Below are 15,800 nucleotides of genomic sequence, written 5' to 3'. Positions count from 1 at the left end.
CAGCAGAGCCCATTTATGATTCCCTGATTTTAAAGTCAATTAGACATACATCAACATGAGATTGCAAGATAGAAATAGTGCTTTCTCAAAAAAATAAATTAAAAAATAAAATAGAAATAGTGCTTTCTCAGCTGTTAAGAGCTCCTCGTTTTGTTGGAGGAAGTAGTGCTGTGGCTCAAGTGGTGGAGTGCTAGCCTTGAGCAAGAAAGCTCAGAGACAATGCCTAGGCCCTCAAATAAGTCCCAGGACCAGCAGCCCACCCTCCAAAAACAACTACTATTGGAAGGCAATTAAATTATATTCTGAGTGCCGAACTTGAGTATCAATTTAGCACTTCTTAAAGCTGAAGAGCCATTTTCATAGCCCCTAAAATGGTGAAAACAAAAGCAAATCCCTGAACTCCATCCATGAGTATCTAATGAGCCTAATATATCAGTACTTTATGTTCAATTAATCATTAGAGCATAAAAACATAAGACAACGCTATGCTGGAAAATTAAAGTTTGATTACCAATGAATCGTTTCTCAAGAATTATGTTACTGAAACAGGTGCTCGTGGCTCACAACTGCAATCATAGCTACTCAGAAGGCTGAGATCTGAGGATCAAGGTTCAAAGCCAGCCTGGGCACCAAAGTCCATGAGACTCTGATCTGCATTTAACCACCAGAAAACGAAGTGGTGCTGTGGCTCAAGTGGTAGAAAGGTAGCCGTGAGCTGAAGAGCTCAGGGACAGTGTCCAGGCCCAAATTCAAGCCCCACAACCGACAGTTTAACAAAAAGAAAAGAAACACCAGTTACCATGATTTTATATGTATATTCTGCTTTATTAAAACCCTGGCACTTAATATAGAAGCTGAAATAGTTACAGTATTTCATATCCAGAAGCAATACAGTTGTAGAGGCTCAAACATTCCTTATTTCCAATGAAAGTAAAAAAAAAAAAGTTTAACATGTTCTGTAAGCCCTTAATTACATAATTATACTTAGCATCATTTACAGCCAGTACATATACCTAAACTAGTTATCATTTCCTTCCTGCAAAAGAAATATGTTAAGTGTGTCCAAACACCTGAGCATGATAAAAACTAAATGTCAGCTCTGAATCTTGAGGGGAAAAATACAACTACCTATTATAAACTAATGGCTATCATCTCAATGACCTTATCAAGTTTTAATTTTTTAAAGGAAAATGAACAAATTCCACTGTAATACTGAAGACAAAAAAATCTTAACAGCAGCACCTTTAAATAAGAAAAGACTGCATCCTGTTCAGCCATACTATAAACCATGACATTTGTGAAAAGTACAAGTAGGTCCACACAAACACAAAAGCAGTATTTTCAGCAGTGATAAATATCTTATGGGTAAGCAGTCTGTAGAAATGGCATAAACATCTGGTAATGACAACCATGTGTTGTCTTTATTAAACAGAAAACCTGTAAACATACATGTAAAAACCATTTAAAATAAAAATGTAGCCAGCTGGTGGCTCATGCCTGTAATCCTAGCTTCTCAGGAGGCTGAGAGCCGAGGATCACAGTTCAAAGCCAGCTTGGGGAAATTAAAGCCCATGAGACTTATTTCTAACCAGCAAAAAGCCAGATATGGAGTCATGGCTCAAGTAGAAGAGCACCAGCTTTGAGCAGAAAAAGCTAAGTGAGAGCTCAAGGCCCGCCCCAGTTCTGGCACACACACAAAAAAGATGTAAAGTGCACTCAGTGCACCCTCAGGACTGTCTTCATACTGTTAATCAAGTAATTGGATTAAAATACTGTACCATTTTTTTAAACACACTAAGTATTCAAGATGAGAAATTACAATAGATTCATCAGGGCCAGCTGATGAGAAAATAATGCATCCAAGAAGATATGATTTAAAACAAAACAAAACAAAAGCTCCAAAGACCTAACTGACTCCCCTGTTCACTCAAACCAATGGCTCATACAGTTTTTGATTTGCTCCTTCAAAAAACACCATGGCTAGACCATAAAATTCACTCCATCTTAAGCAGACATCTAAGCTTTGGTTATGTAAAGTGCAGTTCAGTAATGTGCCCTCTTCATCGTTCAAATATAGCTAGCAATGTTGCAGCTCACCACCATCTTCAAGAGAATTTTCTTTGCGTGTCTATTAAGGTTTCCTGTAGGGACTCCAACTCACACCAACTCCAGAATTCTTTCAGAACATTCTATGATGTGCTTCACAATTCCTAGGTAATGAAGCTGAATGGAGTATAGCAAATTCCTATTTGTGCTACAAGACATTTGAGGTCTGGCTCTGCTATTTTTCCATTTTTCTTTCAGTACTTTCACACTTTTTGTTGTATGAAATTTTCAAGTTTGATTATTATACAAGCAGTGCATTCCATCACCCTCATGGCAACCTCAGAAGTGAACCTGTCATTTGGGATCTGTGGGAAAGGGAGTAAGTCTGGGTATCTGGTTTTTAAACTGTCTACACCATAAGCTTCCAATGTGTGCACATCATTTGTCAAGCCCTCGAGTTGCTGACTATATTCCTCTATTTTCTGTGCAAGCGCAGTCGGCTTTACATCCTTGTCAGACTTGCCTCTCACAGCGTAGTCAGCTGCGATCAAGGCCAACTTGGTAGAAAGATAGCATTTAAAGCACACCCATTCATTGGCGTTCTTGTGAAGGTCATTTCTGGCAGCTGAAAAATTGGCTCTGGCTTGTCTCAACCACCTCCGTGCTTCCACTGGGTTACCAACAGACTTGAAAGTAGGGGGAACAAAGAACCGCTGGGAGTATGTCTGCCCAGAGGACGGAGGGCATTTTTCTTTGTTCTGCTGTTGTCTTTCTGATTTGTGGCTTGTGGCTTCTTGATTCCATGAAGTATAAAACCTCTGAAAGGAGTACTTGTCTGACTGAAATCGAGAGGCTGAGGTTGAAAATGTTCTCCTAGAGGCTCTGTCTGCATTCTGATCTAGAAAGGCTTGTTTTTCTAACCTGTTGATCTCATTCTGCAAATGTTTAAAGACTTCATTAGCAATGTCATGATTGTCTGGATTTTTGTCAGGGTGCCACTTCAAATACAACCGTCTAATAATCTTTTTCCGTTCTGATTCTGGAAGCTTCCAGGCTTGTTCCACCACTGACGTTACTTCTTTTAAGATTTCTGGTAAAGAGTTAACCTTGAGCTTTTTGGGAGAATGATGCTTTGAAGAGGAAGTCTTGTGGCTCTCTCTGCCAGGAAAAAGTGGGGGAATGCTTCTCAGACCAGGGGCAAGGAATTCCGTGGGGCTGGTTGGTGTCGAAGGGGCACTGTCTCTGTTCTGAGAGCTTTCATCAGGCCTCGAGAACTTATACAGATCAAGAGAGCTAACTATTTTATATTCGCTATAACCAATGTCAATCTGATATATTTTCCCTAGAAAACTAGAATTGTCAGAATCTTCTCTTTCAACTTCTTGCACAATAATTGCATAGGTGTACGTTGGCTGGTATGATCCATAGATGTCACCACCTTCAGCATCCACCAGGTACCCGACATACTCTCCTGGATAAAAAACATTCATTGGATCCATAAGCAGAGTATAGTGAATTTCTGCAGGTATTGGTGTGCCGGGCATTGGAAGTTCCAGCTTTGATGGCTCAGATGAGTCATATTTTACCCCTAAACTATCAAGTTTCTCACTGATCCTGTAAATATCATTGCATCCCAGCATAGCAATTAAATAGGAAGTGTCAGAAATCAAGTTGTCAGTGGCTGATTTCAGGGTCATTGCTAAGGCTAAGAGGAAATTAATGTCTTTGCTGTCTGAATGCTGAATGTATAGGAGGATGACAGCATTGCCAAATCTTTTCAGAAAAGCAAAGGTTTCACTTCTGCTATGGGGGATGGGATTAAAACCTTTAACTCTTAAGGTTGTCTGAAGCTTTTCAAAACAGGATACCTTTAATCCTTCTCTAAGGGCTTTGCAAAGTCTTATGGCTTTTTCTTCATTGGCCAGGAAAGCATTATCATTCTCATGCTTCATGATTCTAATCAGTCCAGTGATGAACTGTTCTGAGGAGAGGAGTAGCTGAAGTCTCCCCTGAAGGGAGCACAGTGCCCCAAACTGACAGATTTTGGGAGTCTCTTCATCCAACTGCTCTTCAAGTATACTGCTCAACAGACGAGGCCTGAGCTTTTGAGGAAAGAGCATTATCAGCTTCGTATGAAATCCATGATCTTTCCCTAAGTAGCACTGGCTGAGGTCAACAAGCATTTGCACACCAATATTCCCTTGGATTCTACTTTTATAATGTGGCGCATCATCAAACACTAAGATGCTTGATTTTACCAGCCTACCATCCTGGCTTGGAAGGTAGAGCACAAGGTCTCGGGTGTTCTCCAGATCACCCCTGACCTTGACTGAGTCATTCTGCAGGCTCTTGAACAGACCAGAAACCACCCTCTTGACTGTACGCATTTCATTAGGATCCAACTGTTTTCCATCAGAGTTCTTAAATATGCGGCTCAACACTTCAACATACTGCTTAGTTGAAATAATGTCTTCAGTACCTAATAGTTTGAACAGCTGATGAAATGTACCAAGCTCTAAGGGCAGCTTATACAGATATGGCTTAAAATCTGATTCGTATTCCAGATTTATCACCACCTCCTCAGGCTTCAGAAGTTTCCAACCATCTTCTACCATCACAAAGGCCACACCTCGCAGCTGGAAACGGAACTCCCTTTTTTCTGCACTGAGAAATTCATATATGCTCCGCAGGACTTTTGCTCTTGTTTTTACCATTTCTTCATCCAAGGTGGTTATGTTGCAGATGTTTCTGCAGTTATTAATGACCTTATCCAGAGGGGGATCCAGGTTCACATTAAGCATATTCAAAACCTGTTCAAGCTGTTCCTGTGGACCAAGGTCACTGCCTTCCTGTTCTTTGATACTTAAGGGTGTGGCTTTCTCTGGAAGAATGGGGCAGGATGTCCATAGTAGCTGTAGCACATCACACTGTTTGAATTTTGGATTCACTTGTGCTCCATTGAACTTGATGAGGGGAAGGGTTCCATTTACCTCTTGGTATTGAGGATGAAATCTGATGTATTCAGCAGGGGCCCTCTCAGGACACAAGAATGGTATCAAGGACAGTTCTTTCAGAAAATTCCCAGACAACAGATCCATGCGTTCCTGGAAAATGTGATGGAGAAGGATGTCAACTGTATTTTGCAATGTTTCTTTAGACCAGTTTTCAGTATTAGCTCTTACACTGATTTCCTTAGCAAACTGTAACAACTGTTGCTGAGAAAGGATATATTTTAGTCCAATATTTCTCAAGAATTCTATCCAGGATGTCATAAATGCAGCTTGATTTTTAGGCTTTATAAGTTGTTCCAACTTTTTAAAGAAGTCCTTAGGAATAAACAGTTTTTCAGGAAGCATAACTTCAAACACCCTCACACTTCTGTCATAGAAATGCTTTGCTTGCTTTAGCCGACTATTGGCATCATGGATAATCAGTAAACTTTCCAGTTTTTCAAACAGTTGTTCCTTAATCTCTGACAATTCCTCAATGCTTGATAACCTATTCTTAAGGTAGATCAAGTGCTCCAATTTTGCATCATAAGAGAGATTTTCAATTTTTGGTAAGAGGTGTTTCAAATATACCTCGAGATCATCCACAGGCACACATCCAAGCACCTCATACAGTTCCTTTAAATGTGGTTTTTCTTCAAGAAAGGCAGACGATGAGGACTGTGTCCATTTGTCCACTTCGGTTGAAGGGATACTTTTTGTCAGTACATAGCATGTCCCAAATTTGGCAATGCTCATATAGCGTCCACTGATAGATTTGTAACATGGAAGTGACTTTAGAATTTTTATGTCATCTTGGGACATCAAGTGACTCAAGTTGCAGTTGAAATACATCAGAAGGGCTTCAAAATCATTTTCCACTAACTTTTCAGTTCTAAAGGTTGAAGTCTGTACCATGTAATGTACAGCCTTCAATATGCTGGTGGGGCTCTCTATGTTGGCTGTGTGACATGACAACAGAGGGACAAACGCACTGTCTTTGGAGCAGATTTTGTTCAAAGCAAGCTGAATGCAGCCAGCTTTCATCAGTGCATGAAACACTTTATCACTCTGAGCATTGGGAAAAACTGCAATGTGCAGAAGGCTTAGAGGAAGCAGCACATCCCCTTCTGGAACCACAAGGTGATTGGCTGAAACAGTAAACTTTGTTCCTGGGAGCAGTGCCCAGTCCTTGAGGGTCTCAACCACAATGTCAAATGTTGGCTTTGCATCTTCCTGATCTTCTTTCACACTTACAGACTCACTGATAAAATGCCATGCATTCTTAAGCCAGGATTCGCTTGCAAAATTGTCCTTCCATTTTGTACAATTCTTGGTCTTATATTCACGCGGCAACACAGAAGACAGCAAGTCAGCAAAACTAGAAATGTCAAACACTTTCGCCACTTTACCAGTCAATAAAATAGTACTGTATTTCAAATATAAAGTGTTCATAAACAAGTCTTTGCGAGATGGAATCAATTCGTGGTAGGTTGTTAGAAATTTGGGTCGTTTGGCATCAAAAGTCTGTAAAACACTGTCCAGAGTGATGAGAAGAGGCAGTCCCTCAACTTCAAACTCAGTTTCTTCTGTATCTTTGAAACAATAGTCAACTAGAAGTTTTAAACTATGAAAAAGCTTGAGGTTAGTCTGCTGAAGACGACAAGGAAGTTTCCCAATGTGACAGTTAGTATCAGGAGAGGAGAATGTCATTAAAAAGGACCTAACATCGGCAGGAGTTACATAACTGACAGGAATGTCTGCGTCTATAAGGCAGTGGTAAAGATTAGCAGTTTCATCACAGTTATAAACTAAGTTAAAACCAATCTCTAAAAGCAGGTGTTTCAATCTGTAGACATTCTCTGCTACTGTTTTGCGAGTTGTGATGTTATAGTCGGCATTTTTAAGGTGCTGCAATTCGTCCTGTAGCAAATTGTCAAAAAACGGTCTGGTTTTATTTACAGTTGACATATTGATCCAAGTAATTATGACTGCAGAGTGTAAATCAGAACCATCAATATTTGGAGCCCGAACAACAGGCAGAAGGCGTTTCATGTCTTCATGAATGCAACTATACAGCGCTTTCACTAAGCAATATAAATCTGGCTGCAGATCAAGCCTGTTAACTGGGAAAAAGGACAGAAACTTCTTTAACGTGTCCTTTACAACATGAATAGGTGTGTTCTGTAAAACTGACAGTGTTGGATCAGAACCAGGGAAGTACCGCTTTTTTAACTGGATTAGTAGTTCAACGTACGCTGGTGCTATTAATGCTGTCATCAAGCTGTTGTTCCAGTCACTTCGAACTCCAACTCCATTATCATCACGCCAGAGGTTTCTTCTGGCCGAATCAAGGGCAAAGTGGCCATTTACATGAAATGGCAACCCTGTCTCCAAAGAGAGGGGCAAAAAGCAGAAGGCTCGGTGGGGCTTCTTATAGTTGTGAGTAATGCAGGCAGCAACTCCACCACGTGGGAAAAGAGTGATATCTTGGTTCTTGTGAGCTGATATGACACTCTTAGAAACTTTGTCCATGCTTGAAAATCCCGATCTATTGCAAATTAGCCATGTGGTCAGATTTCCTTCCGAGTCCTCAGTGTCCATAGTGTAGGTAATCTGTTGAACTGGTATGTCTTTGAGTTGCCTTTTTTTAGAAACACTGTCAATTACAGATGCATGAAATTGTTTCCTTTTCAATCTGTCTCCATCTGTGATCTTGCCCTTTACTGAATAAAGCACATTTAGACCACCTGTAGTCTTATCTATTTCACAAATGGAAATTTTCTCCATGTGATTGAGAAACATTAGAAGTTCTGCCCCATCTGAGCGCAGCTTGTCCAAAAGATTCTGGACCATTCTGTCTGATGATGGAACAGAGGAAATTTCTGACACTTTTGCCATTTCTGCATTGCGAAGAGGAAATCTAAACATCGTACAATTATCCAGTTTAAAGTGGTTGCCCAAGTAAAGGTCAAGAACATCTGAGAACTGGGTCCTAAAATCGGCATCCAAATCTCTAAACATGCGACCAGGGCTCACAGATGTCGCTCCTGGTGCATATCTGGCATGCGGATCAAAAATACAAAGGATGTCGTTGCCAGAAATGAATGAAGGACAGTCTGTAATATGATATACAGAGTTGAATCCTATTCCGTACTGGCCAGTTTTGCAAGGGTTTCCTTCTTTGGTGCCTTTTCCAAGATTCTGAATTCCTCTCACATCATCTTCTGTAAAAGGCTGGTTGTTGTACACGCAAAGGGCTGGCCCTTGCAGTGGGGCCCACTTATCATCGAAGATTCTATCAATTGGATGCTGTCGAGGATCAAATACAAAGCAGATTTCTGTGGCCTTTGCATCATCTGCATTTTGCAGAAGCTCTTTCAGCATTTCCTTTTCCGAAGGATAGGCATTAAGGATGCTCTTGATTCTGCTGGTTAGTTTCTCTTTCTGTCCAAATTCTGTGCCAAGTGTTGTAAAACAGATGTTGGATGCATACCTTTCTAATGCTTTATGCCTCTTCGGTACTGCTCCTAGTTTTACAGCTACTTCTCTGGGTATATCAGCATGACAATATTTCACAGTGCTATCTTTCACTTTTATCCAGGGACAATCATTGTAACATAGTGATTTGGCAGGGAGAAGCATAAGATTAGTATCTGGCAATAATATTTTACCATAATTTTTTTCACAAAACTCTTGTTTCTTTTCTCTAATGAGACTCCATATTCCTTCACTGATTATCCGTCGGCAGAGCTGAAAATTCTCTTCTGTTATTTGTTTTTTTCCTCTTTCTTCATCAATTGATTCTAAAACAAAGGCAAAGTCCTCAACCATAAATGACTGCCTCACACCCACACTTTCAAACAGTTCACGGAAATTGTTTTTATACTTGTTAGGTAATTGGTACAGGTATGGTGCTGCATCAAAATTCAAATGAAAAGAAACTTTTCCTGAGTCAACGTAGGCATTCTCAACCAGGATGAAACTAAATGGCTTTAACTTCTCAACAATTACTATCTTCATTACTTCATTTTGTGTCATTGCTTCATGAAGATATTTATAGCAAGCATTGGTGATATTCTCCTGGTACAATGTAATTCCATCATCCACAGACTTTGCAACTTGTCTCAACTGGTTTATAACCAGATCAACTGTTGGCTTCTTTAGCAATCCCAAAAACTCCTTAACAGCTAATGACACTGAACCACACCCTCTGAAGGAATGCGAGTTTTCATTGAGAATTGGTTGCAAAAGACAAACTATATCTTGATGTTCAGCCGTATAAAGGTCGGTTGCTGCAAACATGGTTTCCGGTTCAAAACTGTTACCTTTCCATTCCAGAGAGAACCCTGCTGGCTTCGTCAGAAATGGGAGAAAGGGGATTGTTTGGTATCTTGAAGCAAAATCCTTTGCTCTAGGATCCCTTATTTTTAGTTTCTCATCAATAAGACTTAATAGGATGCTACTTCTGAGACAAGCAGCAACATGGTCACTTTTATTAATTTCAGCAACTGACTCCGCACGCTCTAGCATGTCATCCCATAAAATGTCATCTTTTGCCATGCCCAACTGAACGAGTTTAATTAAAATAATAGGATTCAGGTAGTCCTGAGCAGAGCCATAAGGAAACCGTCCATCTTTAGTGTCAAATAACTTTGCCACACGTCCCTCAGGGTGGATCAATCTTGATGGTAAAACCAAAGGATGCCCCTCCAAGGAGCAAGGAATACATGGAGTAACTCGAAGAATTCCAGAGAATTCATCAAGTTTTTCATTTAGAACATAGTTCATTAAAGGATCTCTAAGTTCCGCTTCAATTTCTTGAATATTTGGAAAAAACACTTCTGAAAAGAACTGTTTCTCTGAAAAAGTATTTTCCAGTAGTATCTGTTTGCAACCAGCCTCTTCAAATCCTAGTTTCACTGAAGAAGGAAGTTCAACAGCACAAAGGTTTTTAGAGCCAGTCTTCTTAAGATATTTCAGAAATATCTTGAAGGCTGCTGGGCCAACATCTTTCCTTTTAAGTATAGAATCATCTAGAAATCTCACATTTTTCATGGAAACCCAAGTGGACCCATCAGAGAAGACTCTGGACAAATCCTTCCCTTTTCCATGGGCTATATCTTCATAAAATCCTTGACAAATCACAGAGAAGTCATCGTGAACTAAATCAGGATCAGGCCAGGCTGTATAGTAAGTATAATCAGTTAACTCTCCGGCAGTGGCCAGGTCCCTCAAGACGCTGAGTGCCTGCAGGTAGGCTTTCACAATAACGTGTCTCATGAACGTGGTATTCCATCGTCCTTTTGTATCTGTCTTCCAGATTTCTTTTCTGTTGGAAGTCACAGCAAAGCATCCGTTGATGTGAACTGGCAATCCTGTTTTTATTCGTAATGGTAAGTAGCAGAACACCTCTCCAATGTGTGGTTTCACAGTCCACTTCTGGTCCTGTATTTCAGAGAGCAGAACTCCTATGGCCCCACAAGGAACCAGCCCCAGTCTTCTTCCACTTTCATTCAGGGAAAACTTAAGTGCCTCTCCTGTATCCATGCAGGTGCAAATAAGCCATGTGGTAGAATCTACTGTTTTCTGAGGCAACTCATCCAATGGCTTTTTTGATTGGCCAGACTTAGCCATTTCAAAGAGAGTAGCTGGGTCATCATCTGGACCTCTGAACAGTGGTGACTGTAAATCAGCAATCCTCCTGAACACATGGTGAAATTCCTCCACGGTGATCTGAAGGATGCAAGATGACTTGGGTGCATCAGCAGGAAGCTTTTTATTACTGTTGCTACAAGTCTTCATGAGCTTAGCAGCTTCCTTTAATACACTCAAGGAAGGGACACTCAAAGCTTTGGAGGAGCAGGACTTTTTCTTAATTATTACTGTATCTTGTGCTAAGCTGGGATTGGTTTCCTCAATCTTCAAGTACTTCAAATACATTGCATTTACACTCTGAGTGAAAATGATAAGCCTGTGTCCACAGAGACTAAATTCATCCACAAGGGAGTAAATATCTGCTGTATTGTAGCAGGTGCTGCTAACCTCACTCACTTTTGCTTCCTGTTGGGTTCTAAATGACAGTCGGAAAAGAGTTCCATTGTAGCTGTAAGGTGTTTCTACAGTCAAAGGTAATTGACAGCCAAAGACATCGATAAATGGCTTGAACTGATTAGGAAATTTCCTAAGCCTTTTCTGTTGTTTACTCCAGTTAATCTTGATCCCAGGATTAGATTTATCTTTAATGTGCTTACTGATGTGGTTTATGTTTGGGTCAAACATTATCATGAATTCTCGGCTCATGATGATGGGAATGTCAGTGATGTGGTACACAGAATTAAACCCAAGACCAAACTTCCCGACTTTATCCACTTCACTTCTTTTTAAAGATTCTCCTAACCTGGTTATATTCACAAAATCTGAATCTGAGAACTCGGAATTATTGAATGACCACAAAGCAGGTCCATGGCAAGCTGCCATCCCTGGGTCTAGAAGATTCTCTCTGATGTCCATATTTCTTCTCATATCAATCAGAAAACTGCATTCTGTAGCATTTGCATCATCAGCATTTTGAAGGAGCTCTTTAAAAATATCAGACACAGATGGATATTCTTCCAGAATGTTCTTAATTCTTACAGTAAGTGGTTCTCTTTGTCCGGACTGCTCAAATCCCATGTTTTCAGGGTTGATCAATCTTGTGCTGAGGCAGGGCACTTTCAGCCATTCTGCAGTTTTCATAGGTATGTCCTCATGCACCAGAATGATAGGTTCCACAGAATCCTCAAGCAAGTCATTGAGGTCATCAACTTTGATATCACAATAACAGCATTCATGAATTGGCTTCATGATAAGTTTAGAAGGATTTTTGCTGTGATGTATAGGAACTGGTGTATTGGGGCTTGCTGGGATTTGATTGCTATACAGCCATCTGATAATATTCAACATGAGATGAAGATTTTGTTTGCTTTCTTGCTCACTGAGATCTTGATCACTTTTGAGATATACTTTCTGAATGACCATGGAAATATGATCTGATGTCAACTCTTCTATGGAACCACATACCTTAAACAGCTGATGAAATTTTGCCATGGTTTTAGGCACATTATGTAAATAAGGCTGAAGGTCCAGATCATGGATTGGTTTTATCACAGCTTGGGCAAGAGGACAAAATTTTTTGCCAGTCCAAACCCATGGAAATTTTAAGGCCTCAAAAGAATCTTTCCCTTCATTCAAGTGATCATGCATGAATCCATAAATTTCAAGCAAAATATGTTGGAATTGGTAATAGTCTTCATCACTAAAGGTTTTTGAAGTGTACCAGTCAACAACAGTCTTAAAGTGTATTAAGACAGCACCAATGCTAGGCTTGGTGAAGATCCCTAATGTTCTTTCCAAGGTTACACTGATACTCTCAACAAGAGGAAGTGATGAGCCCACGAGGATCGCATGGGCCACATCACACATATCTGGAGGTGCACAAAGATCACAGAGATCTCCTTTCCAGACTAAAGATCCTGGATAATTTGGAGGCCGATCCTTGCAAGCTGGGACCCATTTTATTTTCTTCAATGTCACTTTTCCTTCAGAAGACTGCAAGAGTGAATGATTCTTATTTAATACTAGTAAGAGTGTTTTAGCTTTCTTCAACACATCTTGATTTGAACAAGAACTAGCCTGTAAAGCTTCAATTTTTTTTGCCACTTGCATGATATCTTTCTCTTTGAGATTAGCTTCATTTTTTAAACCAATCTGTCTCAAAGAGTGTAAGATATCTGGTGAGGTAAAATCTGCAGGTGGAAAGCAGGTTTCTTCTTCTTTGTAAAAGAGATCCTTTAGAACTTCTACATCAGGATCAAAGAGTTCATTAGCTGATACCATCCGTTCCTGTGAAGTTGGAATGAATTTTAATGGCATTAACCAATCAAGTACATTTGGGTTCTCATTTTTAAGAGAGGTCAGGTTCTCAAGGATCCATAAAATGAGGTGGGTTACTTCTTCATGTGAATAAAATGCACTCTCAATATCTTTTAGAGCAAATTTTAAACAGCTAGTCGTCTTTAGTTTCTCAATTTTCAACATGTTTGCCAAGCGAAAGGTAGCTTCATCACTACTGTCTATTACTGAAATTGAAAGCCGCAGCTCCGGTGGAAGTTTGGCAGTATGGTGTAAGACCTTGCAACCTTTTAGTTTGGTGTAGGAAGAAATTCCCTGATCAGATGAGTGATTAATTCGTCTGAATATGGTCAACTCTTGAATTATTCTTTTCTCCTTTTCACTGCTATCAGTTAAGCTGGCCAAAAACTTCCTCAAAGCATCTTTGTGTGTTGGAAGTAGTGAAGAGATTTGATTACACAATTTCTGCAATGGTATCTTTTCCATTATCTGTAAAATAGCACTAGGTAACGGTGGATGGATATACTTTTTAATGAGTGGATGCTGTATAGAGGAATCTATTTTTTTCAAGACAATCCCTCCGAGTTTTTGTACAATGTCTGCTAAAAATTCTGGAAGCTGTGCTTCAGTTTCGTCATCTAAAATGACTACTGAGGGGATCCGGAGTCTAAGGAGTTCCATACATGTCTGACCTTCTTCAAGTGTAACTCTGGGGATTAGAGGCATCTCATCAAATAGGGACAAATCCTCTGAAAAATGTATATAGAGATTCTTCCAAACCATTTTAAGCCATGAAACAGGTGGGTGATGCCTCTCTTCATTGGATGGATACCACTGCACAATCAAGTCTCTGCCAGGCCAAAATGTGTTCATTACTTCTTTAATAAGACGTGCAAATCGTTCAGGATTGAGAAGCTGCAGCTGAGTACATGGTCTTCCTGCAAACAGTACACAAAAATGTGATAAATACATAATTTCACTGGAATGACCCTTTATTCTCAGATATCACACTACTACAAAGCTATCTTAAACATTTTACTTTAATAAAGTCAATATAACTTGCCTACAGCAATTTTTTTTTGCCAGTCCTGGGCCTTGAACTCAGGGCCTAAGCACTGTCCTTGGGCTTTCTCAAGGGTAGAGCCCTACCACTTGAGCCATAGCACCATTTCTGGCTTTTTCTATGTATATGTGGTGCCAAGGAATCAAACCTAGGTCTTCATGCATGCTAGGCAAGCACTCTACCACTAGACCAAACCCCCGGCCCACAAGCCTAAAGTAATTTTTAAATAATTTTCTAATCCATATTTGTAATAACCTATGGGACAAATTCTCTGTAAAAAGTGCTAAACCCACAGCCTCAATGCCTGCTTGGATAGTATTTTACACTTGAGCTATACCTCCAGCCCTGCTTTTTGCAGGGAGTGCACCAGACTTTTCTACCCTGGCTGGCCTTGTATCACCATTCTCTAGATCTTAGCCTCTTAAGAAGCAAGGACTAATGCCTTGAGCCAGCAGGGCCAAGCAAACCCAGTAAGAATGTGCTTTGTGTTAATTCATGTACCTAGGATGGAGTAGCTCTGTGGACTGGAGAGAAGAGAGAAAAGTCAAACCACAGAGACTGGACTTTCCACCTCAGTGATTAATTCTTCCCGAAGCTAGAACAAGGAATCTTAGTTTCCCTTCAAACACTAACCAAGTGTAAACTCACATCTAAACAGTGAGGACGAACTATTCTAAGTATAATATACAAGCCAAATATGGAATCATTATTACCACTTTTCTAATGCGGCTTGTGCCCAGCAATTTACTACTACTGCAGTATGTTAAGCACAGCTCTAGAGTTTTGGAAATGCTTTTGGCAAGTCAAGAGAAAAAATAGACCACTGCCATAAGCCATGGCTCTATTCTACTTATGGATATTTGTAAACTAAAAATTTTCATCTAGTTGTTGATAGGGGAGGGTTATGTATTAACATAACCCTAGAAATTAACATTTCCTTTCAAATCAAACTATTAAAACTTTATAACGTCAACAGGAACAAGATAAAACATAACATACACTTATAGAAATGTATTTCCCTAGACAGGGAAATGATAACATCTTAAAATCAACTCTGTGGAAACTAATACATTTTTTCCCTATGTACAATTATTTCTAGACCCTTGAAAGAGCCAACTTTGGTAAACATTGAACCACAGGGCAAACCTCAGGCTCTTGGAACTTTTGCTTATCATTATTTTTCAGTTAAGGGAGGACTACTTACTTCAAAGGCCTACACATCAGGAAGGTAACTTACCTTGTAACAAGCAATTATGTGTTACATTTCAACAAGACATTTCAAAATTACTGTTAAAGAAATTAAAGCAAAGGTAAACTTCCACAACTTTAGGAAGGTGATAATAACTAAATTCACAATATTAGCACTTTTCTACTTTGTGTGATTTGAGTGAATTCAGGCAGTAATATCTTAAAAAATGATGTCTTAATAGTATAATCGGTGTTCTAAAAATCCTATTAAAATACAATTTTATAGTAATATTCTTAAAAATAAAAACTAAAACAAAAGAGCCAAATCATGAGTAAAGTAAGTTAGAAATTAAGTCACAACATCCAGAAAACAAAAAGTTAATGTGCATCATTTTATGTTCTGTGTTAAATTACCACAAGACATGCTTTCTGTAAATAATCCTGCCTGACACCCTTGCATGAAATTTGGAATCTGCAAAACATATTTGCATTAAAAAATTGACATATTAATAAGCAAATAAAGTGCAAAATCTCTCACACACATAGATACACAAACATACCACATAGAACATGCAACTAGCCCACCAGTCATAGTTAACTGAGAGCATATGACAAAAAATAAA

The 15,800-nt window shown here is 39.5% G+C and overlaps 1 protein-coding gene across 1 annotated transcript in view; it reads right to left on the bottom strand.

Moving 5' to 3' along the window:
- Window positions 1–804: 804 nt before the first annotated feature.
- Sacs (sacsin molecular chaperone) overlaps window positions 805–15,800 on the bottom strand; it is a 51,790-nt gene continuing 36,794 nt past the window's right edge. The window contains exon 8 of the mRNA XM_090342398.1: window positions 805–13,864. Within this exon, the coding sequence (XP_090198524.1) occupies window positions 2,310–13,864 (11,555 nt within the window). The 3' untranslated portion in view covers window positions 805–2,309. The remainder of the gene's footprint in view (window positions 13,865–15,800) is intronic.

This window comes from Megascapheus bottae, chromosome 11 (assembly GCF_031878675.1).
Source record: "Megascapheus bottae isolate mThoBot1 chromosome 11, mThoBot2.hap1, whole genome shotgun sequence".
Classification (NCBI taxonomy): Eukaryota; Metazoa; Chordata; class Mammalia; order Rodentia; family Geomyidae; genus Megascapheus; species Megascapheus bottae.
The sequence above is the reverse complement of the archived record's forward strand: the minus strand, read 5'-3'. Positions and strand labels throughout refer to the sequence as shown.